At 46.3% G+C, this 26982-nt stretch overlaps 1 protein-coding gene across 1 annotated transcript in view; it reads left to right on the top strand.

Annotated features, from left to right (window-relative positions):
- Positions 1-24888: 24888 nt before the first annotated feature.
- Positions 24889-26982, top strand: part of STT3B (STT3 oligosaccharyltransferase complex catalytic subunit B) — a 99684-nt gene continuing 97590 nt past the window's right edge. The window contains exon 1 of the mRNA XM_066585172.1: positions 24889-25432. Coding sequence (XP_066441269.1) covers positions 25149-25432 — 284 coding nt within the window. The 5' untranslated portion in view covers positions 24889-25148. The remainder of the gene's footprint in view (positions 25433-26982) is intronic.

Genomic DNA, 26982 nt, shown 5'->3' with positions numbered 1-26982 from the left:
AAGAATACACATTCCCTTATTGCTTCCATTTAATTCAATGCAGAAGAATTTGGAAAATGTACCAGGAACAATTTCAATAATGACATTATATTAAACACTGCTCGTAATGCAATTTCCTAATATAATAAAGATGCTCCAACTCTTCCAAGGTAATCAGAAAAACATCACCAGTTCCATTTTGTTGCAGAGTTAAACGGATGTGCCATTATTCACTTTAGTCAAGTTGGGCATCCACAGTTCGGCGAGCTCTATTGGCAATCATAGTAACCATCATCCAGCTTTCGAAGAATCAGATGTGAACTTTCCATGCCGTTTTTATGTGGAATTTGCTCTTAGTTTGTAAAAAAACAACAAAAAACACACACACACACACCATGAATTTCATTTTTACAATTCTTTTTGGTGGATTATAATAATTATTATTATTTCTATACAGGTTTATTTCTCAGACATTTTTTTTCTAATTTTTTCAAAAATTACTGCAACTGCCACACACTGTGCTTTGAAAACAATGTTGTGGACCCAAAAACCACACCAATATGGAGGACAAATACCACAATACACCCCCACTGTTTGTAGTACCTCGATTAACTCCCTACTTGAGCTACAGTTAACATCTGGTCTCAGCACTGAGAAAACACCACAGAAAAAGGCTATATGTGAAACCACCCATAAAAGGGGAACCCCAGTGACTTATACGTAATGGCAAGTTACCTATTTATTTATTATTTGGGTGAAAAAGTACTTCAACAGTAGTAATACATAGACATAAAGCAGCTATAGATAGAGAATGTCCACTCTATTGGACATACCAGCCCTTTCATGATATGTGACCCCAGAGTGCAGCATAGAATCAAGTGGATCTGCTTCAGGGTGAATCCCCATTAGAATGGGAAAATCTAGTGATCTAAGCAACTTCAAACAAGGCATTGTTATCAATGCTAGACTAGCTGAGGCCAGTATTTCAAAATTTGCCAACCTTCTGTGTTTTCTTATGCAACTGTATCGAGAGTTTCTTCTAATGCTGGCCCACCTTTTATTTTCACTAGCTATAGCCTATCTAATAAACCCCTCAGATCCAGTTAGCATTCGCTGGTCACCATTTCCTCTCTCCTTTAAATGTGCGCTCTGGAACGGTTAGCATGCTATAAACTACTCACCATCCATGATGACATTGCAAAATCTCTAAACCTACTGACTCTCACAGAGGCATGTCACCAACTCCCTCACAGCTCTTACAGTGGTATACATTTCTCCCATACCCCCAGACCTGAGAACAGGTGTTGTGGTGAAGTAGTCATTCTTCTCTGTCAACAACGTACCTTCAAGGTCATCCCCTCAATGCCCTCGATCAGATTCCCTTCTTTTAAGATCCACATCCTTAGACTCTTCTGTCTTGTGTAGGCTCTCTCAGCCTATTTCTCGATCACTTTGCCACCTGACTCCCGTACTTTCTATCTTGTGAAATGCCAACTCTCATCTTGGCCAACATTCCATCTGATGACCTCATCTCCTCATCTGCCTTTCAGCTTCTTGCTAAATTCCTCCCTAGGCCTCTCAGAGCTTACACCTTCCTCTATGCACAAAGATGGCAATTTTTCTTTCCGTCTTTGTTTTGTTTCTGACTTTGCAAATTCCTCTCTCCCACTGTCTGATCACAACTACCTTTCCTTTACTGTCAAGTATTCTTGTCTTTCTAAGGACACTTCTACCTAGTACACAAACCGTCATTGTTGTCTCCAATCTCTTCTTTCTCTTGTCCCAAATGCTACACTAAAACTCTTAAAATTTCACTGGATGAGGCAGTACCCTGCATGCTCCAACCCTCCCGATGCAGACCGCAGCAACCTTGGTTCACGACAGAAAGGCATTTCCTTTGGCGATGCCCCAGATGTGCCACATGCAAGTGAAGAAAATCACAAACATCTGCAGATTTCCTCCAGTACAAATTCATGCTCAGAACATTCACCTTTGCCCTTCAGCATGCCAAAAAAGCCTACTTCACCTTTCTAATTTTCTCACTATCCAAAAACATTATTAGATACATTTCCCTCCCTCCTCAGCCCTAAAACACAGCCCCCTAAGATGGGATCTCAGTGGCGAAGATCTGGCAGCTTTCTTTCAGAGAAAATTAATAACATCCATCAGGATGGATATATGAATAGTACCCCACAGGTGTAACTATAGGGGACGCAGTTGCACCCAGGCCCAGGAGCCTTAGGGGGCCCATAAGGCTTCTCTTCTCCATATAGGGAGCCCCGTACTATGAATAAAGCATTACAGTTGGGGGCCCTGTTACAGGTTTTGCATTGGGGCCCAGGAGCTTCATGTTACGCCTTAGTACCCAGTCTATGTGTATACTTCTGTATAGTCTGTAAGCTTTTGCGAGCAGGGCCCTCATCCTACTTGGCACAAGCAGCATGAATCAATGAACTCTTACGATCAGCTGTTGAGAGCATGTAAGTACCTCCATCTAATTTGTGGCAACTGCAAGATGCTCTCTGGTCTGCATGGGTCAATATTCCTGTAGAACAATTTCAACACCTAGTGGAATCTATGCCACTCTGATTTGCTGAGGTTCAAAAGGCTAAAGAAGGTCCAACGTGTTACTAAATGGGTGTCTTTAATAAAGTGGTCATTGAATGTATAAAGTTTAAAAAAAACAAGAATTGGTTTTCTTATTCTGCTTTCTGTTTATGTAGCCTCTCATTAATAAAACCTGTCTTTGGCTGTCGATCTACTGGTTCCATCATTATTTTCCCTCCGGCATAAACAAACATTAACATTAAATTCCATCAAGTAGAAAGACTCATGAAAGTTCTACAATAGCAGTTTGATATATACATAATAGGAACTTGTGCTGCACATCCATTTCAGTTTGCCTATTTTCATACTAATATCTTATTAAAACAATATATGTAATTATATAACTAATTAACAGATGAGTTTAGAAAAGGCAAGAACCACTTTACGGACTCTAAAATCAAAGTCGAATGGCAGCAAAATGTATAAACACAAAACTGCAGAACCATAAACATGAAGAAAAATATATGTACTGCACAATTTAGCATGATTGTGATAAACACCATGCAACGTTTTCCCCTTTAGGCTTCATTAGAATATACAGTCTGTCAGAAAAAAATCCATCCCTTAGAAGGAGTTTAAGTTTTGCCGCAAAACTCGTCATGCAGTTACATCTCAGGCAGATATGCAAGTGATGAGAGTTGTAGGTTGATTAGATGAACGGTCTTTCCACCTAAAGGCCCTAAAAGTGGTTCCCCCCTTGGCTTATAAAAGGTCTCGGAGGCTTCTTCTGCGTAGTGAGCTCTTCTTCCACTTGTGTAGAACTTGACAACAAAATGCCTCTATGATGTAATCAAAGAGATTTCGCCCAGTTAACATGGTTTTAGAGGGGCGCATTATTGGAATGCGAGAAGCTGGATGGTCATATCCACAGACTGCCCACAACCTGACCAGACTGGTAGGTGGTGTTCGGACCAGTGGATGCATGAGGGCACACGAGGTGACCGGGCTCATGATGCCCTCGATAGGCCACCAGTAGAAAGGTTCATCTAACAAGCTCGAGCAGTTATAACTATTTCGTTGTCCACCCATCCAGAGACTGGTGGCATCATCATTACAGGCCCCTGTGTCTCTCAAAATCATTTCCAAGTGCTTGGCTGAGGGAGATTTGGTCTCATGGCACCAAATTACGCATACTATCTTTGACACCTGTCGTCGTCTCTGTTTGCAGAGATGCATTACTTGGCTTACATGGTATATGTTTGCTTTATACACCTGACTACTTGTTTGTACTGATTAATGTGGGTGTGTTCTGTCTTGTGATTTGTGTAGATTGCCTTCTGCTTGTTATTTAAGACTTGTCCATGTGTGTAATGGGTAGCTTGAAAAAGGACTCATGTGGGCCGAAACATAGCCTACCCTTTTATAGAACAATCATGGAAGAATAAAGATTATTTTTTATGAGATCCTTATATGCTGCCACTTCCTTCATCTTTTCCGGTTCTGTTAGAAGTGGTGTCATGAATGACGAAATTGAACTGCTACAGAGTGGAACCACTCTGTCTTCAGTGACAAATGCAGGTTTAGTTTTGGCATGGATAATGGCCGTATTCGTGTCTGGAGAACTAGGAATGAGCACCTCAAACCTCCCTCGGCTGTGGAGTGGCACACTGCCCCCACAGCTAGTGTTATTGTCTAGGGGGCCATCACACATGACAGCCAGTCATCCCCAGTGGTGGCACGAGGGACAATGACAACTCAGCGATATGTTCAGCACATCCTGCAGCCACATGTGTTGACTCTCATGTTGGCTTCCAAACTTCAGGGCCTGCCCAGTTGCCAGATTTATCATCAATAGAATATGTATGAGATTATATGGGATGCCAACTTCGACAGTTTGCATGATCTAGAAGCTCAGTTACAGCAAATATGGAGCGATATGTCACAAGATACCATACAGAACGTGCATGCCTCCATGCCCGCTCATATCACATCTTGTATCCAAGCTAGAGACAGTACAACAGGGTACTAGAGCCTCCAAATCACATCTTGTATCCAAGCTAGAGGCAGTACAACAGGGAACTAGAGCCTCCATGCCTGCCTGTATCACATCTTGTATCCAAGCTAGGGGCAGTACAACAGGGTACTAGAGCCTCCATGCCCACCCGTATTACATCTTGTATCCAAGCTAGAGGCAGTACAACAGGGTACTAGAGCCTCCATGCCTGCCTGTATCACATCTTGTATCCAAGCTGAAGGCGGCACAACAGGGTAACAGAGCCTCCATGCCAGCCTGTATCACATCCTGCATCCAAGCTAGAGGTGGTACAACAGGGTACTAGAGCCTCCATGCAAGCCTGTATCACATCTTGTATTCAAGCTAGAGGTGGCACAACAGATTTTTTTTTAAAGGGATTGTACTTTTGTGTGGCTTATTTTTGGACTAGTGAAAAGTGGTCTGAATTTTTATGTGTTTTTACAATTTTTTTTGTGATGCTTTTTCTGATAAAAATTCATGTCAAAAATGTCTAAGTCATGCTTTTTTCCCATATAATGAAGCTTATGGAAAATTGCCTGTAAAGCTCCACACCTAGAGCACGTTTCACTTTGAAAAAATGCCATGTACCCAAAATACACACCAACAGAAAAAACCCGCACCAAAATGCACTGTTCATAATGTGATTACTAGTTCTCTACAGACTTTTGGCTAACATTTGGTGGCAATGTTTTTTTGAAAAATAAACAAAAAACAAATCAATTTTTGTTGCCCTGAGGCAGGTACTGGCTGTCGAACTTTAGCCTGAGGGGCAAACACCAAGCACTGGCCAATGAGTAGCAGCTGACCCTAACTGTGAACACAGATGGTGCAGCTGGACACAACCCACATAACCATGGTCACGTAAAGTATTGGCAACATTTGTGGGGGAAGGGGGCATGTTCTGGTTGTGTGCGGCCAACCTCATATTGTCCTTTCATCCTTAAGTTTATCTATTTATCAAAAATATATCATCAGAACAACCTTAGTACATAAATACAGCACAAAGTTCATAACATAAATACAGTACTAGAACCAAGCTTAATGTATAAACATGCGTCAGTACACAAGTACAGTACAAGAACAAAACTCATAAAGTAAATATTATACCAGAACCAAGCTCAGTATGTAAATAAAGCACCACAACCCAATTCATAACAAATATAGCACCAGAATCAAGCTCAGTACAGAAACACAGTAGAAGAGCTAGGCTAATAACTTAAATACCGCACTACATCCAAGCTAATGCTCTAGTTACTGCACCAAAACTAGGAACTATATCAATGGCCAGTCTGACAACTTGGGGGTTACTTTGGGACACTCCGGACAACCAGATTTTTTTAAAACTCTGGCGTCTGCCAACTTTATTGCACAAGCAATAGTTTTACAGTATCAGCATAATGCAAATACACCAGAACATAACTTTTGGGTTTACAACCTACAGTGTCCTTGCTGCTATCCCCAACCAGGGGATCTAGGTGGCATCCTTCCTTGTCATACTCGAGACAGACACAGTCTGGTCCACACCAGACCTCAGGCTTGCAGCTCCAGTAGCTGCCTTTGCAGCCTCTTCCCCAACTTTCAGCTGTCCCTGCAGCTCTGGCTTCCAGCATCCATCTCCTTTACAGGAGTGTGTCAGGAGGTTTTATCTTCCCCAACCACACCACTATAACTGTCCCATCTAATTTAGCATACAGAATGCCTGATTTCAGCCCCCTGCAGGCCATTTTGTGCACCACTTTGCCACACTAGTTTCAGATGAGCATATTAAGGGTGCTTTTTCCACAAGAGTGTCAAAGCCCAACTACAGGTCTACTGACCCAAACTCACAGCATGATAGGGATCTATCATAGGGCTCTATAGCAAAACTGAAAATTTACTTCTAAGTTCCCCCACTCACCCCCCAAAAAAGTATATATACTGTATGAAAACTTTTAGAACGTGGCACTATACCTCAAAATGAATACAAATTCACTGGGGCAGAGGAATCAAATATAATTAAGAAGTCCTTCACTGAGTAGATTCCTAAAACTAACTTTTATTAATACCTAGCTAAAAAAATATAAGGGCTCAAACACAGAAAACGAATAAATATACATATATGTAACCACCAACCGTGTATGGATTCTACAAACCTAAATACAAGTGTACTGTAGAGAACCGTATGGTTTACTATAAAATCATCAGGCAGAATACTCACTATGCATGTGTACTGCCTGTTCAAATGATTACACCTCTATCAGTAGGATGAAAAAGGAGGGGGGATTGCAGTCCTTTAAAAGACCAGTATTTGATGCATCAGGACTTATAGATGCCAAATCACTGCAGTTCTAGACCCCTGATTATGATGATAAGTACACCACCAGAGAAAAAGCTCAGTATGCAACCCTCAGAAGTGTTACCTCTCAATACCAAGAGTTAAGTTTTAGGAATCTACTCAGTGAATGACTTCAAATTTAATACAAGTATAATGTTCTTGAATGCTGGCTCTACACAATGATAGTGATTACAGTGCAGGCACCTGTTTGCAATCATCTATATTCGGTTCTTTCTCTGGGTTCAAAATACCAATGAGATTTCATCCAGATATCACTTACTTCTGCACATCTTTCCTTTCAGCTGCTGCAACCCCTAATGAACTTCGCAGAGCGCCCACTGTGGCTCCTATTAGTAATCAGAACACCCACTTTTGTTGCCATAGTTAGTAATAGTGCCCCCTCTATGGCACCCCTCTGTGTCCCCAAGAAGTATATGCTTGAAGCCTGGCCTGGGTGGGTCATAGCCCCTCTGCCCGGCCAGCTCCTGCCCTAATAATAGGTGTGATACCAGAGTTGCACAGATCGTGATTCATTAACAATTTATATCATTTTTCATATTAGGAAAGCGGCATAAAACAAAGTAATCTTGCCATTGTTTTGAGCCCGAACCAACATTTTTCAACAGAGCATTTGCCAATTGTTGCAGAGGAGGAAAGATACTGATACAAAGCATGGTGGATCAGTATTAAATTAACCTTCCAGTCCCGGAACCAAATTTGTCCAAGGACCTGGGAGAGAGGGAGTTATATTATCTGGTGTCCTCTTGTATGTGCCTACTGTCATGAATCTGACATTTTCCTGGACCCCTCAGAAGTCTTCCAAGATTGTTACCATTGTGCATTGGTAAGTAGAAAATGCATGCTGTTTTGGATTAGCCATAACTGCTCACATGGCTAATTAGAGCAGCATGTAATGTTGTAATAGATTAGAAACGCTATCTTTTCTCCTTAGGGAGAACACGTAGACTATGAGAAAGTGAGGAGACTTAAAAAGGGCATTCATGCTCCTCTGGGTATTATGCAAATAAGGGAGATGGAACAATACCTCCACAGCACCACCTATTGGAAGGCAGCATTCCTTCAGATCAATGTTAGACTATACAAGCCTTGTAACAATGAACGGGAATTGAAAGCAAAGCCGGATCCATGCACAGACAGCTGTTTTGGGGGGTTTGCCCCTCATCAGTGTGCACCCTGAAGCGGTGATGGGAGCGAAAGAGGTGAGTATAGTGCCATTTTTTATTTTACAGCATTCAGGTGTTGTATAAAAATATTTAAAGCTGCTGAACAACCCCTTACCAGCAAAGGAGGCTAATTACATGGGGGACACAAATAGGGGCTTCTTACTGTGGGGGACACAAATCAGGGCTTATTACTGGGAGTGCCACAAAGGGGGGCTTATTATTATGGAAACTTAATGCTATGGCATGTTTAACGGGTATGTGGACTGTGAATAAGGGAGTAACAAACACACAAAAACATTTTTGCAGCGTGCCACACCCTGCTTGTGCAGCTCTCTACATTCCCTCCAAAGGCAGATTAGAAGAGTTGGAAAGTATTTTATAGCATAAGGAATCTTGGAAGGGTTATAAAAAGTTAGCATTTCCTGAGCAAAAGAGCCAAACAGTGCACAAACAATAATGCCATATATTACCATAATTATACTGCTGAATAGTCCCCTAAACTTTAAAAATAATAATGCCACTCAACACGCAAATACTGTAACACTGCTGGTTGACACCCCACCACCACCTGGTGGTTGGCATCACTTGACTGGTTACAGCTTAGGCAGCATTGAAAATTTTACAGACAAGAAAGATGGGCACCTTCCTTCTGTTTCACAATTTTAGCTACCAAGAGTAAAGTACATGGGATTTATACAAAGCTCTGGATTTGATTGGGCAAGAGTTAGAAGGGCTGTACAAGTTATGTAAAGGCCATCTCAATAGGTCCCCCATGGTGTAAGATAACAAAGCAAGTGATACTCGCCTATACTTGCTTTTCTCTCTTTGGCAGTTCTGGGTCTCCCTGCTGATGTCATCTTTACAGGCTGTCCTGAGTCTGGTCACCTTGTATGTGTGTCCTCACGTATCCACTGGTCTCAATACCTCTAACAGTCTGGTCACAATGGCCCGGTGGTGCACAATTCATGGATACAACCATCCAGCTTCTGACATCCCAATATTGCGCCCCTCTCAGACTCTGGTAACGGGGTGAGATCGTAGATGCGTCTAGTGGCCAACAAGCTCTACACAAGCGGAAGAAGAGGTCACTACACACAAGGAACCTCCGAGAGCCTTTTTATAGGCGAAGGGTGGAATCACCTTTAGGGCCTCAGGTGGCAAGACCATTCATCTAATCACACCACAACTAAATCATAAGATGTAAGATGTAACTGCATGCCGAGATTTGCAGCATTACGACGAATCCTCCTTGGGGCTGGATTTTTTTTACAAAGTGTGTAATAGTAGGAGGTAGAGAAATCCCCAGAGTTGTTGTGTAACAGTAATGACAATTGTGATCCTCTGTGCTTCTTTCACTTAGCCATGTCCTCCAGCATACACAGTAATACTCTACCAGCATGCATGGTCCGTGTAAACAGTGAGGTGTGATATCTAATTTTCTCACTACCAGCTCCCTGTTGTCTCCAAAGACAAAGTATTACAGAGGTGATACCTTTATTGGCCAACCAGAAAAATTCTATATGAAAACTTTCAGAACTACTTGGCCTCTCTGTCAGGCTGCTATAACCTGAATACATATATACACATCAGCTTGTCGATGAGGTCTAGTCGCCTCGAAAAAGCTTGCATAAGGAATTTTTCTGGCTAGCCAATAAAGCTATCACCTTTTTAATACTTTTGTCTTTTTTATACAAGAATACTTAACATCACATAGATTTTTCTAGCTAACAAGGTACCACAACTATTTTTGCCGCAAGTTTTCCAAGACCGAAAAAAGTGAGGCTGGGTTCATATCTGCGCTTGTACCTCCCAAGGTTCCGTCACAGATCCGGCACAAAATACTGGAAGAAACAGCGCTGCTTACAGCACTTTTCTTCTGGTAAAATGCGGGCAGCTGAGCTAAAGCCGAACGGACCAGATTATAGTCAATGGGGAAAATGCCGGGCAGCTGAACTAAAGCCGAACGGACCAGATTATAGTCAATGAGGAAAATGCCGGGCAGCTGAACTAAAGCCGAACGGACCAGATTATAGTCAATGGGGAAAATGCCGGGCAGCTGAGCTAAAGCCGAACGGACCAGATTATAGTTAATGGGGAAAATGCTGGGCAGCTGAACTAAAGCCGAACGGACCAGATTATAGTCAATGGGGAAAATGCCGGGCAGCTGAACTAAAGCCGAACGGACCAGATTATAGTTAATGGGGAAAATGCCGGGCAGCTGAACTAAAGCCGAACGGACCAGATTATAGTCAATGAGGAAAATGCCGGGCAGCTGAACTAAAGCCGAACGGACCAGATTATAGTCAATGGGGAAAATGCTGGGCAGCTGAGCTAAAGCCGAACGGACCAGATTATAGTTAATGGGGAAAATGCTGGGCAGCTGAACTAAAGCCGAACGGACCAGATTATAGTCAATGGGGAAAATGCCGGGCAGCTGAGCTAAAGCCGAACGGACCAGATTATAGTCAATGGGGAAAATGCCGGGCAGCTGAGCTAAAGCCAAACGGACCAGATTATAGTCAATGGGGAAAATGCCGGGCAGCTGAACTAAAGCCGAACGGACCAGATTATAGTCAATGGGGAAAATGCCGGGCAGCTGAGCTAAAGCCGAACGGACCAGATTATAGTCAATGGGGAAAATGCCGGGCAGCTGAGCTAAAGCCGAACGGACCAGATTATAGTCAATGGGGAAAATGCCGGGCAGCTGAGCTAAAGCCGAACGGACCAGATTATAGTCAATGGGGAAAATGCCGGGCAGCTGAGCTAAAGCCGAACGGACCAGATTATAGTCAATGGGGAAAATGCCGGGCAGCTGAGCTAAAGCCGAACGGACCAGATTATAGTCAATGGGGAAAATGCCGGGCAGCTGAGCTAAAGCCGAACGGACCAGATTATAGTCAATGGGGAAAATGCTGGGCAGCTGAACTAAAGCCGAACGGACCAGATTATAGTCAATGGGGAAAATGCTGGGCAGCTGAACTAAAGCCGAACGGACCAGATTATAGTCAATGGGGAAAATGCCGGGCAGTTGAGCTAAAGCCGAACGGACCAGATTATAGTCAATGGGGAAAATGCGGGAAGCTGAGCTAAAGCCGAACGGACCAGATTATAGTCAATGGGAAAAATGCGGGAAGCTGAGCTAAAGCAGAACGGACCAGAATATAGTCAATGGGGAAAAGGCCGGGCAGCTGAGCTAAAGCCGAACGGACCAGATTATAGTCATTGAGGAAAATGCTGGGCAGCTGAGCTAAAGCCGAACGGACCAGATTATAGTCAATGGGGAAAATGCTGGGCAGCTGAGCTAAAGCCGAACGGACCAGATTATAGTCATTGAGGAAAATGCCGGGCAGCTGAGCTAAAGCCGAACGGACCAGATTATAGTCAATGGGGAAAATGCTGGGCAGCTGAGCTAAAGCCGAACAGACCAGATTATAGTCAATTGGCTACATTCGGCACTCTTCGGTTCAATCAAAAGACAGATCCGTTCGTCCAGAGGATTCCCCTTTCTTGCTCCCCAAAAGGAGCAGGAAAACGGTACCCCCAACACAGATGTGAAAGCAGCCGTAGGCTATCCGTCCTGCTGAATGTTTACACAGGGTGTTCGATAAGGGGCTGGACTGGAAACAGCTCACATGGAACAATTAAAAAAAAATCAAAAGCATCAAAACTGACCACCCGTTAGAAATACATATCATATTCACATATTGCAAGGTCATGTATAAAAAGAAAAAATGACAGAAGTGTCCCTAAGCACCGATGACTCTAAAAAACATGCTAAAGATGCCAGCTTTTATACATGGCTTTGCTTTTAGTGGTATCAGAGCTTTGTATTCAGGGGCATAGCTAAAGGCTCATGGGCCCGGGTGCAAAAGTTTATCCCCCCCCCCAACTTCTCTTAACCCTTTAACGCAGAGGCAAAACTTGACGCTTCGGGCCCCAATGCAAAACCTGTAACAGGGCCCCGAACTATAATGCTTTATTCATAGTACTGGGCTCCCGACATGGAGCAGAGAGGCCTTATTGGCCCCCTAAGGTTCAGTATCCCCTATAGTTACGCTAGTGTTTGTATTATATCCCCATAAATGGATGTTCTGTCTGCAGACCAGCAGCTTTGCATGCACCCCCACACTCCCCAAAGACACTTCTGTCATCAGTATCAAATATAGTAGCACATGGTAGAAAGAGGGCCCTGTTACAGATTTTGAATTAGGACCCAGGAGAAACAAGTTATGTCTCATACTGTAATTTAATCACTACCATAATTGCTTATTAAATTTGCCATGTAGCAAAACCCCAAGAGGCTGTGTATAAGGGTGAAGAAAATAGAAAGGGTGTACAGAATCGCAGAAGTCTTTAGTAACAGTTTCATGCACGGTTAGCGTTGATAAAAAAAAATAGAAATATGCAAAATATAAAATATGGAAATTAATACAATTCATTTCCTTTGTTACCATTAACTTTTAAGTCTCTTCTTCCAGAGTTCAACATCAGACCTAGAGACAGTCGAGATTATACTGCGTAAGCATTTTTTCCTAACATATTAAATAATTGTATTTATGATATTGACCTAAAACTTGTGAATATTAATGTCATTCCTTGATTTATTCATTTACAACTCCATCCCCTGACCACAGAGAGAATACCTGAATAATAAAAAAGTCAACAAGCATGAAGCAAAGAAGGCTTCACAAATGCATTTTTCCCCCTTTTAAATGGTCCCTGTCATGTAAACAAACTTTGCAAAAATCAATAGTGCAATCAATTATAGGAAACTTTGTAATATACGGCACTGCGCAAAAGTTTTAGGCACGTTCGGAAAAAATGCTGCAAAGTAAGACTTTGTTTCAAAAGTAGACAGATTACAAATTTTTTTTCTGCAGCAGGACAAGAACCCCAAACATAAAGTCAATGTCATTGACAGCTATCTTCCGCGTAAAGAAGAACAGGTGATCCAGGAAGTGGATATGACCCCCACCGAGCCATAATCTCACATCACATCGAGTCTGTCTAGGATCACATGAAGGACTTGAGCATGCCTACATTCACAGAATATTTGTAGTTACGTCTCCAAGATATCTGAGAAAACGGTCTTGCCAACTTCCTTCAAAAACTGTGTGCAAGTGTACCTAGAATTAGTAATGCTGTTGTGAAGGCATAGGGCGGTCGCACCAAATATTGATTTAATTGATATTTCTCTTTTGTTCATTCATTTTACATTTTGACAAAAATAAATGAACACTTCTATTTTTGAAAGCATTCTAAGGCTACATGTACACTTCAGTTTGGGTTGTTGGTTATAATTCCATCTCTTTGTTCTGTTTTTGGATCAGAGAAACGGAATTAAAACTGAAATAAATGGATCTGTTTTTTCCCTATTGACTTCAATGGGTTTTTACAAAAACGGAAAGCTTTCCATTTGCTTCGATTCGATTTGTTTTCTTAACAGAACAAATAGAGGAATTTTCCCCCCGAATGGGCTAATTGGCTTCTGACTCATTGGTGTTTTTTGCCTTCCTCTGGATCAACAAGGTGTGGGGGGGGGGGGGGGGGGGTGAAACAGGCTGAACTAGATGGACATTGTCTTCATTCAGCCTAACATACTATGTTACTACGTAAATAGTGCAGCCTGCAGCACTATTAAGAAATACAGAAACTAACAGAACTGATGTACACTGAAAGTTTTCAGTTTGCCTTCCGCTTTATTTTTTAACCCATTGAATACAATGGGGAAACATGGATCAGTTTATATTCTGTTTCTTTGCTCCAAAAACAGCAGAGATGGAATTATAATTGACAGTCCTAACTGAAGTGTGGTTGCAGCCCAACTTTGCAGCATTTTTTCTACACCTGCCTAAAACTTTTGTACAGTACTGCAGCTTATTAGAGACAATTTCTAAATGCCAACTATAGAAGTCTAAGGAGAGGGGTAAGGAAGGTGGAAGAAGCATCTGCAGCTGGAAAGAAGAGATACACCTAGATGCAGCTGCAGCTAATAATAAGTGTTTTATCTCAGTGCTGCATTCACAGCTACTGTACAGTGCTCAGCACTGCTATATAATGTCCTTTATGCTTCTTCTGTGCTTGTGCTTCATTGAACTCACTTCTTGCAGTGTGTTCCAGGACGCTATGGCAGAGCGGAATGGACAAGAAGCATGTAAGTGTACATATACCTTCCTTATATGATACATTTTTTGTACTGTATGTTCCTGATGAGGTGGGGGGGGGGGGGCACCTGCCTGTAGACCCCTAAAATGCGTTGGTGTCTTTTTTATTTTATTATTAAAGTTCAAATACCCTTGATTGATCTGCTGAGCTCTTCTCTGAATATAGGGTGGTGGAAGATGCTTCTTCTCTCACAGATGTAAGTGAATTTTCCTTTTTCTATAATGGCATGTCACACTTCTATAAGCTACAGCAAGACAGAGGGAAAGAATCTCCACTTCTCTATGTGCACAGTGTATAAGAGACATTATAGAACAGTCTCAGGGAAAACTGATAATGAGAGATGGAGCCTGCAGAGTGGAAAACTGGTGATTAATGCAGAACACAAGTCATATAAAGGCCAGATCTGCTGTTCCTCATGTACACAAATGGCAGTTTATTCTTAAAAGCCATCTGAAAGAACAGGTAGACTTTAAGGCTAGGTTCACACAGGGCGGATTTGCCACGGCAAATCCGTCTGCGGCCGCTAATCTCGGGATTAGCCAGCCATGTGGACGAGATTTCTCAGAAATCTCGTCCACACGGGACGGCGAATCCGCTGCGGTAAGTCAGGCAGGAACCGCAGGCGCGGCTTTAGAATATGCAGCATGTCTATTTATTTTTTCTTTCCGCTGTGGCCGCGCTCTCCTCTATGGGAGCGCCGGCCGCAGCGGAAGAGCGAGCGGCCGGGCCGCTTCAAAGCTGCCATGGGTTTTTGCGCAGCGGTTCTCCCGGCGGAAATCTCGCGGTTTTTGCTGCGGCCAAATCTGCCCTGTGTGAAACCAGCCTAAGTATGGCATCCTTACATACAGTTTTTGTACAACCCTATGTTATGAACAGTACTGCTCTGGCCTCCTTATGAGGTTCTCCTCTGCTACCGTACATTATTGCATGTACCAGCTCAATTCTGCAACATCATTGCCAAAACTTGCCTGTTCCTTTACGATGCCAAGCTACCCCATGATCGCCAGTCTGATCGCAGTGGTGGCATTACACCCTCTTTTATTGTTTAATTCTACAACAAAATGACTATAGGCGGAGATAACTATTCCAAAATGTAACTGCTATAATATGTCATTGAAATTACGATATATAATATGTTTAAGATAAGGGAAGGAAACAGTCAAACTTATGGTTAAAGAGGCTTACTAGGGAATGACTAACATCTCCCCATCAATTAGCAGTAGGTATGAATGGCTTAACCTGGCACATTGAGGCAGCCCCATTAAAGAGAATAGCTGTGCGCCTCCATTCAAGTAGACAAAATTAACAAAAATCCACATTTTGCAGGGGGACCCATTACAGCCGCTTCTTGCTGCGAGATTGTTATGAGCTGAGCTCATGCGCCTGTACCATTTTTTTTGCCATAAATGTACAGCATTTCGCACCGATGATGTACGTTTATAGCATTGGGCGGGAAGGGATTAATTCTTTTCTTTATATTTAACAATGGATACATTTCACCTCAATTATTGAGTTACTTTGTAGATTGCATTGCAATGAATAAATACTGTGTAAATCCGCAACAAATGAAGCATGCTGAGGATTTTATTTTCTGCTGTAAGTGATTGAGGTTCATTAACCCCTTAATGACACGGCCTATTTTAGGCTTAAGGACGCAACGATTTTTGGCGGATTTTCTTCTCCATTTATCGAAAGTCATAACTTTTTTATTTTTCCGTCGATGTAGCCATATAAGGGGCTTGTTTTTTGCGTGGCGAACTGCAGTTTTCATCGGTGCCACTTTTGGTACATTGACTATATTGTAAAACTTTTATTTTATTTTTTTATGATAGCAGGGAGAGAAAACGCATCAATTCTGCTATAGATTTTTTTTTACAGTGTTAATCATGCAGCATAAGACAATCCATCTTTTCTGCGGGTCGGTACGGTTACAACGATACCAAAATTCTTACATTATTTTTAGTTTTTTTCACTTTTCTGCAATAAAAACTTTTGGAAACCTTTTTTTTTTCTAAATCGCTGCAAAGTCCTGTAACTTTTTTATTTTTTGATGTACAGACCTCTATAAGGGCTTATTTTTTGCGAGACGAGCTGTACTTTTTATTGGTACCATTTTGGGGTACATATGGCTTTTTTGATCACTTTTATTGCGTTTTTAGTGAGGCAAAATGCTAAAAATTAGCATTTTGCCTCAGTTTCTTAGCGGTTTTTTTAACGCTTTTTTCCGTGCACAGTCAAAAGCATGTGCAACTTATTGTATGCGTCGTTACGGATGCGACAATACCAAATATGTGGGGTTTTATTTTTTTTTACCTTTTTTTATGCTAATCTGAGAAAAAGCATAAAAAAGGTTTTTTTTTACTTTTTTTAATTAATTTTTTTAATCTTTTTTTTTTTTACAACATTTGTGTCCCTCTGAGGGACTTTCACCACAGCCCTGATGATCGCTGTGATAAGGCATGGCAGGGCTACTTATCGCTTATACAGCGATCTCAGGCACTGGTAACACAGGACGCCAGTGTCTGGCGTCCTGTTGCCAGGGCGACAGGCCGGGCTCTCACGATAACATCGCGAGAGCCGGCCGAAGACACAGAGGGAGCGTGCTCCCTCTGTGAATTCTTTCCCTGCCGCGATCTACTTAGATCGTGGCAGGGAAGGGGTTAACAGCGAGGGGCACATCTCCGATGCACCCCCTGCTGTTGCGGCGGGAGGCCGGCTGTGACTGACAGCCGGCTCCTGCTGTGGGATAGCGCGGGATCATATGTGATCTCGCGCTATCCCTAGGATGTAAGTTTACGCCCTGTTGTGGGAAGTACCCCGCTCCCAGGATGTAAACTTACGCCCTGGAGCTGGAAGGGGTTAACACCCCATTCACTTACATTATACTGTACATTGCTGTGAATTTTGGCTTGCGGTCCTACAGCCAAAAATCCACAGTGTAAGAACTTACCCTAACTCTACAGCATGTCATCATAAATAACGTCCTTCAGCCAAGCGCCTGGAAATGGTTCAGACAGACACAGGGGTCTATAATGATGGTACCACCTGGGTCTGCATGGTGGACAATGGAACAGTTGGAGCTGCTCATGCTTGTTGGACAGTCAGATTACCCTCTCTACTGGTGGTCTGTCGAAGGCGTCCTGCGCCCAATTGCCTTGTGTGCCCTCACACATACATTGGTTCCAACACCAGCTTCTTGCATCCCAATAATACACCCCTCTCAGCCTCTGGTAACGGGGTGACATCTCTTCTCTGCGTCGTAGAGGCATCTAGTGGCCAACAAGCTCTACACAAGCGGAAGAAGAGGTCACTACACACAAAAAGACTCTTATAGGCCAAGGTGGAAACCACTTGTAGAGCCTCAGGTGGCAAGACCGTTCATCTAATCACCACAACTCTCATCATTTGCCTGAGTTGTAACTGCAGGACGAGTTTTGCAGCAAAACGACTTCTTCTAAGGGAAAGATCTTTCTTTCGACAATGTATTTAAATAGGCATGTCTGAAACTGACCTAACAGGAAGGGTTTGTGTATCAGTACCTTCATTTTATGAGGATATCTGCACAGTAAAGTGAATGTTCCATAGCAGCCACAGTCTCTTCATACTGGGAGCAGTGGGTAAAACTTTTAGGGTATGAGTAGAGATGAGCGAGCGTACTCGGAAAAGCACTACTCGCTCGAGTAATTTGCTTTATCCGAGTATCGCTGTGCTCGTCCCTGAAGATTCAGGTGCCGGCACGGAGCGGGGAGCTGCAGGGGGGAAAGCGGGGAGGAACGGAGGCAAGATCTTTCTCTCCCTCTCTCCCGTCCGCTCTCCCCTGCTCCCCGCTGCGACTCACCTGTCAGCCGCAGCGGCACCCGAATCTTCAGGGACGAGCACAGCGATACTCGGATAAAGCCAATTACTCGAGCGAATAGTGCTTTTCCGAGTACGCTCGCTCATCTCTAGGTATGATCACACATCGCAGAGTAAATCTGCACCAAAAATCCATGTGTAGATGTTGATTTGGATTTTCACCATGGAATTCACTGATTGCAATGGATTAATCCTACGCTGAAAATCTACGCCATTTCTGCTACAAATAGCATGCTGCAGATTTAAAAACCCACAGCATGCTCCATCTTCTGCTAATGATTTTTTCCCACTGTAAGGCCGCCTGCAGACGTCCGGGTCAAATCCCTTGCGAGAATTCTCACAGCGGGACCCGACCCGCGCCCCTGCAGTGACCAGTGCGGGTCTCATCTGCTCCCGCGGCTCTGTGATGTGCTGGCTGCCGCTCAGCCAACGCATGCGCGGAGCGGAGCCGGGGCGCTGGGACTGACATTTCTGTGCGGGCCTCTGCGAGACCCACACAGAAATAGAGCATGCCGCGATTTGTTTTCCGCGTGTATTTTCATGTGGACAAATCGCGTCCGTCTGCATAAGATTGCGTTTTGCAATGCAATCCTATGCAGGCGGGCACGGGCGGAAATTCTGCAGGAAATCCCGCCGCAGAATTTCCACCCGTGTGCAGGGGGCATAAATGAAGTTTGTTAAAACCCTATTGATGTGCTACTGTACACTGCTGCAGAATTTCAACTTGTATTCTGCAGCAATTCAACTGTGTGTGTGAACTCGCCCTTAGACTAATTTCACACGGGCGAGTGCGATACTGGGCCGTGAAACTCGGCTCGATATCACGCTTGCCAATGTGACATTTCCTAGTGGATGCGGGTCGTTTTTTTTAACAAAAACATCTTGCATCACTTCGGGGAAGTAGCGATCCTCCGACGTGGCTGACAGCTGCGGTGGAGGATCGCGGCGTGCTTTCAATAGGAGACCTTGCATAGTGGTGCGATGTTTTGCCGACCCCATAAAAAAAATGGCGGTGTGAGGGTATGACGCGGAAAAAAAGAATGCTCATGTGTATGACCCTATTCCAAATAATGAGGTACATATTTGTGCAAGATTCTCAGCCGTGTGAAACCGGCCTTGGACTGCCTTCATACATAGCATGAATGCTGTGTAATTTCCATGTGGAGATTTCAAAAATCTTCACACAAAGCAGAACAGTTCTGCTACGAATCTGCAATTCTAAATCCGCAGCACGCCTCTTTATGATGCAGATCTGAAGCCGTGAAATAAAAGGGTTAAAAACCTACTGCAAAGTCCACACCATGTAGCTGCAGATTTGGTCGCTGCGGACTTGCTGCAGATATGCCCCATGTGAAGGCCTTGAGAATACGTCCATATGCAGAGGAAATGCTGCAGGTTGTTTCCCCGCAGATGTGCAGACTGCTAAAGAGATTGAAGATAGACTGGCAAAGGCAAACAAGAGCATGGTGCAACAAACACCTAAAGAAGAGCACAAGGATCAGTGCCTATAGAACCGCCGCATTGACAACCCTTTTATATGGCTCCGAGTCATGGGTCATCTTTCATCATCATCTACAACTCCTTGAGCGTTTTCATCCGCGCTGCCTCTGCATCATTCTTAGCATTCATTGGTGCGACTTCCCTACCAACACTGAACTCCTTAAACAGGTGGAAATTAAGAGTATCGAAGCCACGCTGTTGACGCAATGGCACTGGACAGGACATTTCGGCAAGATGGAGAATCAACGTCTTCCCAAGTCTGGGCTGTATGGCAAGCTCAGAACTGGTCACATTCTAAGCTTGAAGGGGTTTTGTCATTAGAATAAAATATATATCATTACTTACCTATTGCTCCCCAGGCAGTCTTCGTACCGGATCTTCTCCTGGCTCCTGCAGTCCCCTGGGTCACCTCACTGCAAGCCGGCTGGATCCTCTTCCTCGTTATGGAACGTCCATTCTCGACAGTCTCCTCCTGGCAGGGCAGTGTAGGTTATGTCACTAGTGACGTAGTGTTCGCTGCCTAGCATGGAATGCCGAGCTGTTGCCGAGACTGCGCATGCGCTGTGTCTTGCCGAGTGTTCATATACTATTGTCTCGAGACAGAGCGCATGCGCAGTCTATGCAACAGCTCGGCATTACCTGCTAGGCAGTGAACACTACGTCACTAGTGACTGAGTACACTGCCCTGCAGGAAGGAGACTGCCAAGAATAGACACTTCGTTACCGGAAGAAGGGGATCCAGCTGGCTGGAGGCGAGGTGACCAGGGGGACTGCAAGAGCCAGAAGATGCAGTAAGAAAACTGACGGGGGAGGGATAAGTAAGTATTGATTTTTTTTCTCTTTTTAATGACAGAACCCCTTTAAAGGCGAAGTATAAGAATTCTCTGAAGAAGTCCCTGGAAGCTTGCCATATTGATCACGAGTGGTCTTCTCTAGCCTCCGATCGCAGAGCTTGGAGGCACATCAAGTATCAAGCTGCATTCTTTTTTGAGAACAAGTGCTGGGCCGCTCTCAAGGACAAGAGGAGACTGAGAAAGAACCAGGACACTGTAGCCGTAGATCGAAAACAAACTTTCCCCTGCACTTGCTGTGGCGGTATATGCCTATCTGGAATTGGACTCCTCAGCCACCAGTGAGCCTGTAGTACCCGTGGATAGCCCCTTACTTGAATCATCACTTGCGAAAGCAAGCCATGATGATATCCAGGTGTTATACCATTTATTTAACCCCTTAGTGACCATCCGTACGTGTCTTCACGTCCTGGGTGTCTGGGCTTTAATCTGCAGGGCTGTAAAAACACGCTGGTTCTGTAGACTAAAGCCCCAGTTTGACATTTCCCTGCTCCCAGAGGTAGCCAAGAGCATGGAGATTTCACAGAGGGCCGTGGTATGTGGTCCCCGGTCATGTGATCACTGTTATCCAACAGGTAACGGCAATCATGTAAAAGTTAAAGAAAAGTAAAACAAGTTGAAGATTTACCTCCCCTCCCGGATCTGATGGGACCTGAAAACCCTTAAACATAGATGCAAATCTCTTCAAACCATAAAAGCAGTGAAACTTACCCATCCTCACCTGGGGCGGTCCTCCCCATGGCTGTTTTGCAAGAGCTAGCACCTGACCACTACAGGCAGTCATGGCTCACAGCATCTAAGTGGTGATAGGAAGAGATTGACATGTGACCCACTGCTGCGGTAAGATGGTAGCTGTTCCAAAACAGACACCCAGAGGACCACTTGGCTGCAGCGCTGGATCCCCGACGGTGAGAAAGGGGTAAGTACCGCTGCTTTTATTATCTCAGATTTGGATCCATCTTTTCAAAAAATTGTACAACGTTTAGACAACCCCTTTAACTATCATTGTTGTAGCATTTACGCCCCGTATGAACATACGCTAAAGATTCTGTAGGCAAAGAAGTATCCACAAGTCCTTCATCACCAGACTTGTTACAAATACTTGGGGTCGCTCATTGAGAAGGATGGAGAAGTTGTGGTGAGAAAACATGTTAGGCCGGGCTCACAGACGGGTCGGAATCCGCATTCGGTAGCCTGCAGCAAAATCCACTACTGACGGCAGCCGGCGACCCCGCGTACCTCTAATTTCTTCACTGCGGACGCTCGCCGTCAGTCACACTGTGTAGACTTTAAAAAATATATATATTTGTATTTCCCACAACGTCGCTAGGCGATGACACAGGTACACGCGGTCTATCCACAATGTCAATTGTGGATGGGCCGCAGATCAGACGGCTTCCATTGACTTCAAGGGAAAACACACAAAAAAAAATGCTGCAATTTTATTTCCGTTAGCGAAAATCACAATTTGCTCCTCTAAGCGGACATACGAATGTTCCATCTTTGTAATGTATGCAGAAGACGGCGGGTGACGAGTGCAGATTCCGCAATTCAAATCCGATCGTGTGAGACCGGCCTTATGATGGTATCACAGCTGCATTAAAGTCAGTTCAGGGTTTCGCTCTATCCCCTCAGGTTTTGGAGGAAACCAGGAAAAAACATATCTGTTTTTTCTGCCCAATGACTTCAATGTGGTTTTTAAAAAAAAAAACAGAAACGGAAAGGCTTCCATTCCATCAGGGCTATTGGGGAAAACTAGAAAACCAGATGGGATTGAAGAAAATGGAAACCTGTTATTTAGAAACCAATGGGATGGGGAGAGGGGGAGACAAAAACACTTTTTTCCCCCATTTTATTTTAGTTTCTCTCCTTCAAAAACGGAATAGAAAGACAGAAACCCTAAACTGAGCCGTAACCCTTTCCAATCCCATTTCCTTGCCGCCCGCACTCTCTTTAGCGCTTACTCATTTTGGGTGGGAAACACCGTTGTGGATTTTCAACAGCCTGAGTTTTCAGGCACGTGTGCAGGAAACACGGCCGGCGTGATGACATCATAAATTATGTCATCAGGCCAGACAGCCTCCGACATGCGAGCGCTGTACATGTACCGGATAGCCTCTGACATAGGAGTGCTATACTTTGCCCCACTAATACATGTGTCAGACCTCATGCAACACCGGAGCTATGGAGGGAAATCTTAAATGTCAGGAGAGAACCGACACCGAATTGGAAAGGGTTAATGCAGGTGTGAAAGCACCCTGAGGATGCATTTGCACGGGGGAAGGGGGTTGTTGGTGGTGGGTAATACAGCACACTGCCAAACCCCCCCCCCCCCCCCCCGCAGTAGTCCAGCACACTGCCCCCCGCCCCTTGCACGCAGTAGTCCAGCACACTGCCCCCGCCCCTTGCACGCAGTAGTCCAGCACACACTGCCCCCGCCCCTTGCACGCAGTAGTCCAGCACACACTGCCCCCGCCCCTTGCACGCAGTAGTCCAGCACACTGCCCCCCCCTGCACGCAGTAGTCCAGCACACTGCCCCCCCCCCTGCACGCAGTAGTCCAGCACACTGCCCCCCCCTGCACGCAGTAGTCCAGCACACTGCCCCCCCCTGCACGCAGTAGTCCAGCACACTGCCCCCCCCTGCACGCAGTAGTCCAGCACACTGCCCCCCCCCTGCACGCAGTAGTACAGCACACTGCCCCCCCCCTGCACGCAGTAGTACAGCACACTGCCCCCCCCTCCCCTTGCACGCAGTAGTACAGCACACTGCCCCCCCCCCCTTGCACGCAGTAGTACAGCACACTGCCCCCCCCCCTTGCACGCAGTAGTACAGCACACTGCCCCCCCCCTTGCACGCCGTAGTACAGCACACTGCCCCCCCCCTTGCACGCAATAGTACAGCACACTGCCCCCCCCCTTGCACGCAATAGTACAGCACACTGCCCCCCCCCTTGCACGCAGTAGTACAGCACACTGCCCCCCCCCCTTGCACGCAATAGTACAGCACACTGCCCCCCCCCTTGCACGCAATAGTACAGCACACTGCCCCCCCCTTGCACGCAGTAGTACAGCACACTGCCCCCCCTTGCACGCAGTAGTACAGCACACTGCCCCCCCTTGCACGCAGTAGTACAGCACACTGCCCCCCCCCCCCCTTGCACGCAGTAGTACAGCACACTGCCCCCCCCCCCCTGCACGCAGTAGTACAGCACACTGCCCCCCCCCTGCACGCAGTAGTACAGCACACTGCCCCCCCCCCCTGCACGCAGTAGTACAGCACACTGCCCCCCCCCCCCGCACGCAGTAGTACAGCACACTGCCCCCCCCTGCACGCAGTAGTACAGCACACTGCCCCCCCCTGCACGCAGTAGTACAGCACACTGCCCCCCCCTGCACGCAGTAGTACAGCACACTGCCCCCCCCTGCACGCAGTAGTACAGCACACTGCCCCCCCCCTGCACGCAGTAGTACAGCACACTGCCCCCCCCCCTTGCACGCAGTAGTACAGCACACTGCCCCCCCCCTTGCACGCAGTAGTACAGCACACTGCCCCCCCCCCCTGCACGCAGTAGTACAGCACACTGCCCCCCCCCCTTGCACGCAGTAGTACAGCACACTGCCCCCCCCCCTTGCACGCAGTAGTACAGCACACTGCCCCCCCCTGCACGCAGTAGTACAGCACACTGCCCCCCCCTTGCACGCAGTAGTACAGCACACTGCCCCCCCCCTTGCACGCAGTAGTACAGCACACTGCCCCCCCCCTGCACGCAGTAGTACAGCACACTGCCCCCCCCTTGCACGCAGTAGTACAGCACACTGCCCCCCCCCCTTGCACGCAGTAGTACAGCACACTGCCCCCCCCCCCCTTGCACGCAGTAGTACAGCATACTCTTTCTACGACCGCAGTGGACTAAAGCAAACGGCCGCTCTAGCCCGCGCATGCCCCATCCGCAATCCGCCGGTCTCCGCGCGCTACCGCTTCCGGCACTGAATGAGTGGACTTCCGTATCCCACTCATTGGCGAAACCTAATTGGATGACGAAACTCCCAAAACCACGCCCACAGCCAAGGCTCATTTTCCGCAGTCTCGGTACAATCTCCGCCCCCTTTCGCTCGCTATTGGCTTCTTAGCCCCGTCAATCATTGCACGCTTTCCCTTTTTTCCAGTTCATCTGACAGCACGTGCCTCGGGCCCATAGGGAAGTGTTGCGAAGGTCCCGCCTGCGAGTGACGTCAGCGCCCGCGAGGGGAAAAAAAGGCGGGCTCCTATACATTTTTTTCAGCAGCCTATTGTCCGCCACTGGTTGTGGCGTTGTGTAGCCCCGCCTATCACGTACCTGTCGCTTGCCTATTGGCTGAGAGTTTATAGGGTTCTGTAATAATGGGCGTGGCTTGTCGTCATGCCACTCCTCTCTCTCCTCAACGCTGACTAGGAAATGTCATTTGAGCTGTGAGTGCTGAGCGGCTCCCGTCTGCCTGACTGGACTCTCCCCGGGACTGGGATGTGGACGGTGAGCTCGGCGGCCGCGACGGAGTACAAGGTCCCGGCACGGAGCAGCGCAGGAGACCGGAGGGCGGACGAGCCCCGTGCCCGCGCGTTTTAAACCTCCCTCCTCATTCCCGAGCAGTCACCGACAGCCGTCAGCCCCCTCCCGCCCCCGTACACACCCCCACCCCGGGAGGAGGAGGAGCGGCCGCCAGCGGGGGGGAATCCAACATGGCGGAGCACGCAGCCCTGGATAATAAGCACAAAGCGGCAACCGTCAACTCCGGGGCCTCCTCCCCCGCCCTGAGCCCCGGGCGCTCGGGAGCAGCCTCCCCGGCCGGCAGTGTGGCGGCGCACTCCCCCGGGGGCGGGCTGTCGGGGGGCTTGTCGCAGCCGGCGGGCTGGCAGTCCCTGCTCTCCTTCACCATCCTCTTCCTGGCCTGGCTGGCCGGCTTCAGCTCCAGGCTCTTCGCAGTCATCCGCTTTGAAAGCATCATCCACGAGTTCGACCCCTGGTGAGTGCGGGGGGGCAAAGTACAAGGGCACTGCCCATAGTCCTAGTGCCAGGCATGTGTGCTGGAGCAGTGGCCATGTGGGCATCCTGTGTGCTGGAGTGGTTGGCACCCTATATGCTGGAGCAGTGGCCATGTGGGCATCCTGTGTGCTGGAGTGGTGGGCACCCTATATGCTGGAGCAGTGGCCATGTGGGCATCCTGTGTGCTGAAGCAGTGGGCATTCTATATGCTGGAGCAATGGCCATGTGGGCACCCTTTATACTGGAGTAGTGGCCATGTGGGCATCCTGTGTCCTGGAGCGGTGGGCACCATGTAGGCTGGAGTGGTGGGCATCCTATATGCTGGAGCAATGGGCATGTGGGCACCATGTGTACCGGAGCTTGGGCACAGATACCTTTCTGTGTTAAGTTCTTCATTGCCCCCATCACTGTGCCCACCTCTTTGGATCCCTGCAGTAGCTAACTGGGCAGGGAAAGTGCCACCCAGGAGAAGTGGCATGTGTCTGCCCTTCCTCTGCCCACCAAACTAACCAGCGGTTTTCTGACACTTGTCCTAATTTATGATGTGGCAGAGAGTCAATAGCGTAAACTGCTGGGTCCCAACTGGCTGGCATATATTAGGTGACTGGGTGCCCAGGTGGACTGGTGACCGGCAGGTGGCATGCATTAAGTTACTGTTCTATGGATGATTGTACTGGGTGTTAGAAATGGCATGTACTTGGTATTATATGGCATGAAGTGTGGTGGGTGATCAGACACTGGCATGTAGTGCCCAGGTGGACTGGTGACCAGCAGATGGCATGCATTGAATTACTGTTCATTGTACTGGGTGTCAAAGTGGAATCTACTTTGGTCTTTTATAGCCTGGCATGCAGTGTACTGGATGATAAGACACTGGCATGTATAGCCCAGGTGGACGGGTCACTAGCAGTTGGCATTCACTGATGAGGCAGATGTTGGTTATGCTGTGCTCTGGGTGCTTTTATTGGGTACTGGGCATTAGAAACTGGCATGTACTTGGTCTTTTATAGCTTGGCATGAAGTGTACTTGATTATCAGACACAGACATGTAGTGCCCAGGTGTACTGGTGACCAACAGTTGGCATACACTGGCTATAATGTTCGTTTGGTGATTGTACTGGGGATCTCAGACTGGCATGTACTGCTTTATATTGCTGGTATGCAGTGCCCTGGATGAGAAGACCCTGGCATGTACTGGACTGGTCACTAGCAGTTGGCATGCACTGACTGGTCAGATGTTGCTTATAGTGACTTTGCTGGTGTGTACTGGGCATTAGAAACTGGTATGTACTTAGTCTTTTATACCTTGGCATGAAGTGTAGTGGATGGCCATAGATTGCCCAGATGCACTGGTGACCAGTAGTTGGCATACCCTGGTTATATGGGATGATTTGTACTGAGCGTCTCAAACTGGCATATTTCTTTATATTGCTGGCATGAAGTGTATTGGATGATGAGACACTGGCATGTACTTCTGCCTGTATTGGATGATGAGACACTGGCATGTACTTCTGCCTATACTGGGTGATC

This window comes from Eleutherodactylus coqui, chromosome 12, assembly GCF_035609145.1.
Source record: "Eleutherodactylus coqui strain aEleCoq1 chromosome 12, aEleCoq1.hap1, whole genome shotgun sequence".
Classification (NCBI taxonomy): Eukaryota; Metazoa; Chordata; class Amphibia; order Anura; family Eleutherodactylidae; genus Eleutherodactylus; species Eleutherodactylus coqui.
Note: the sequence above shows the minus strand (reverse complement) of the source record. Positions and strands in the feature narration are given on the sequence as shown.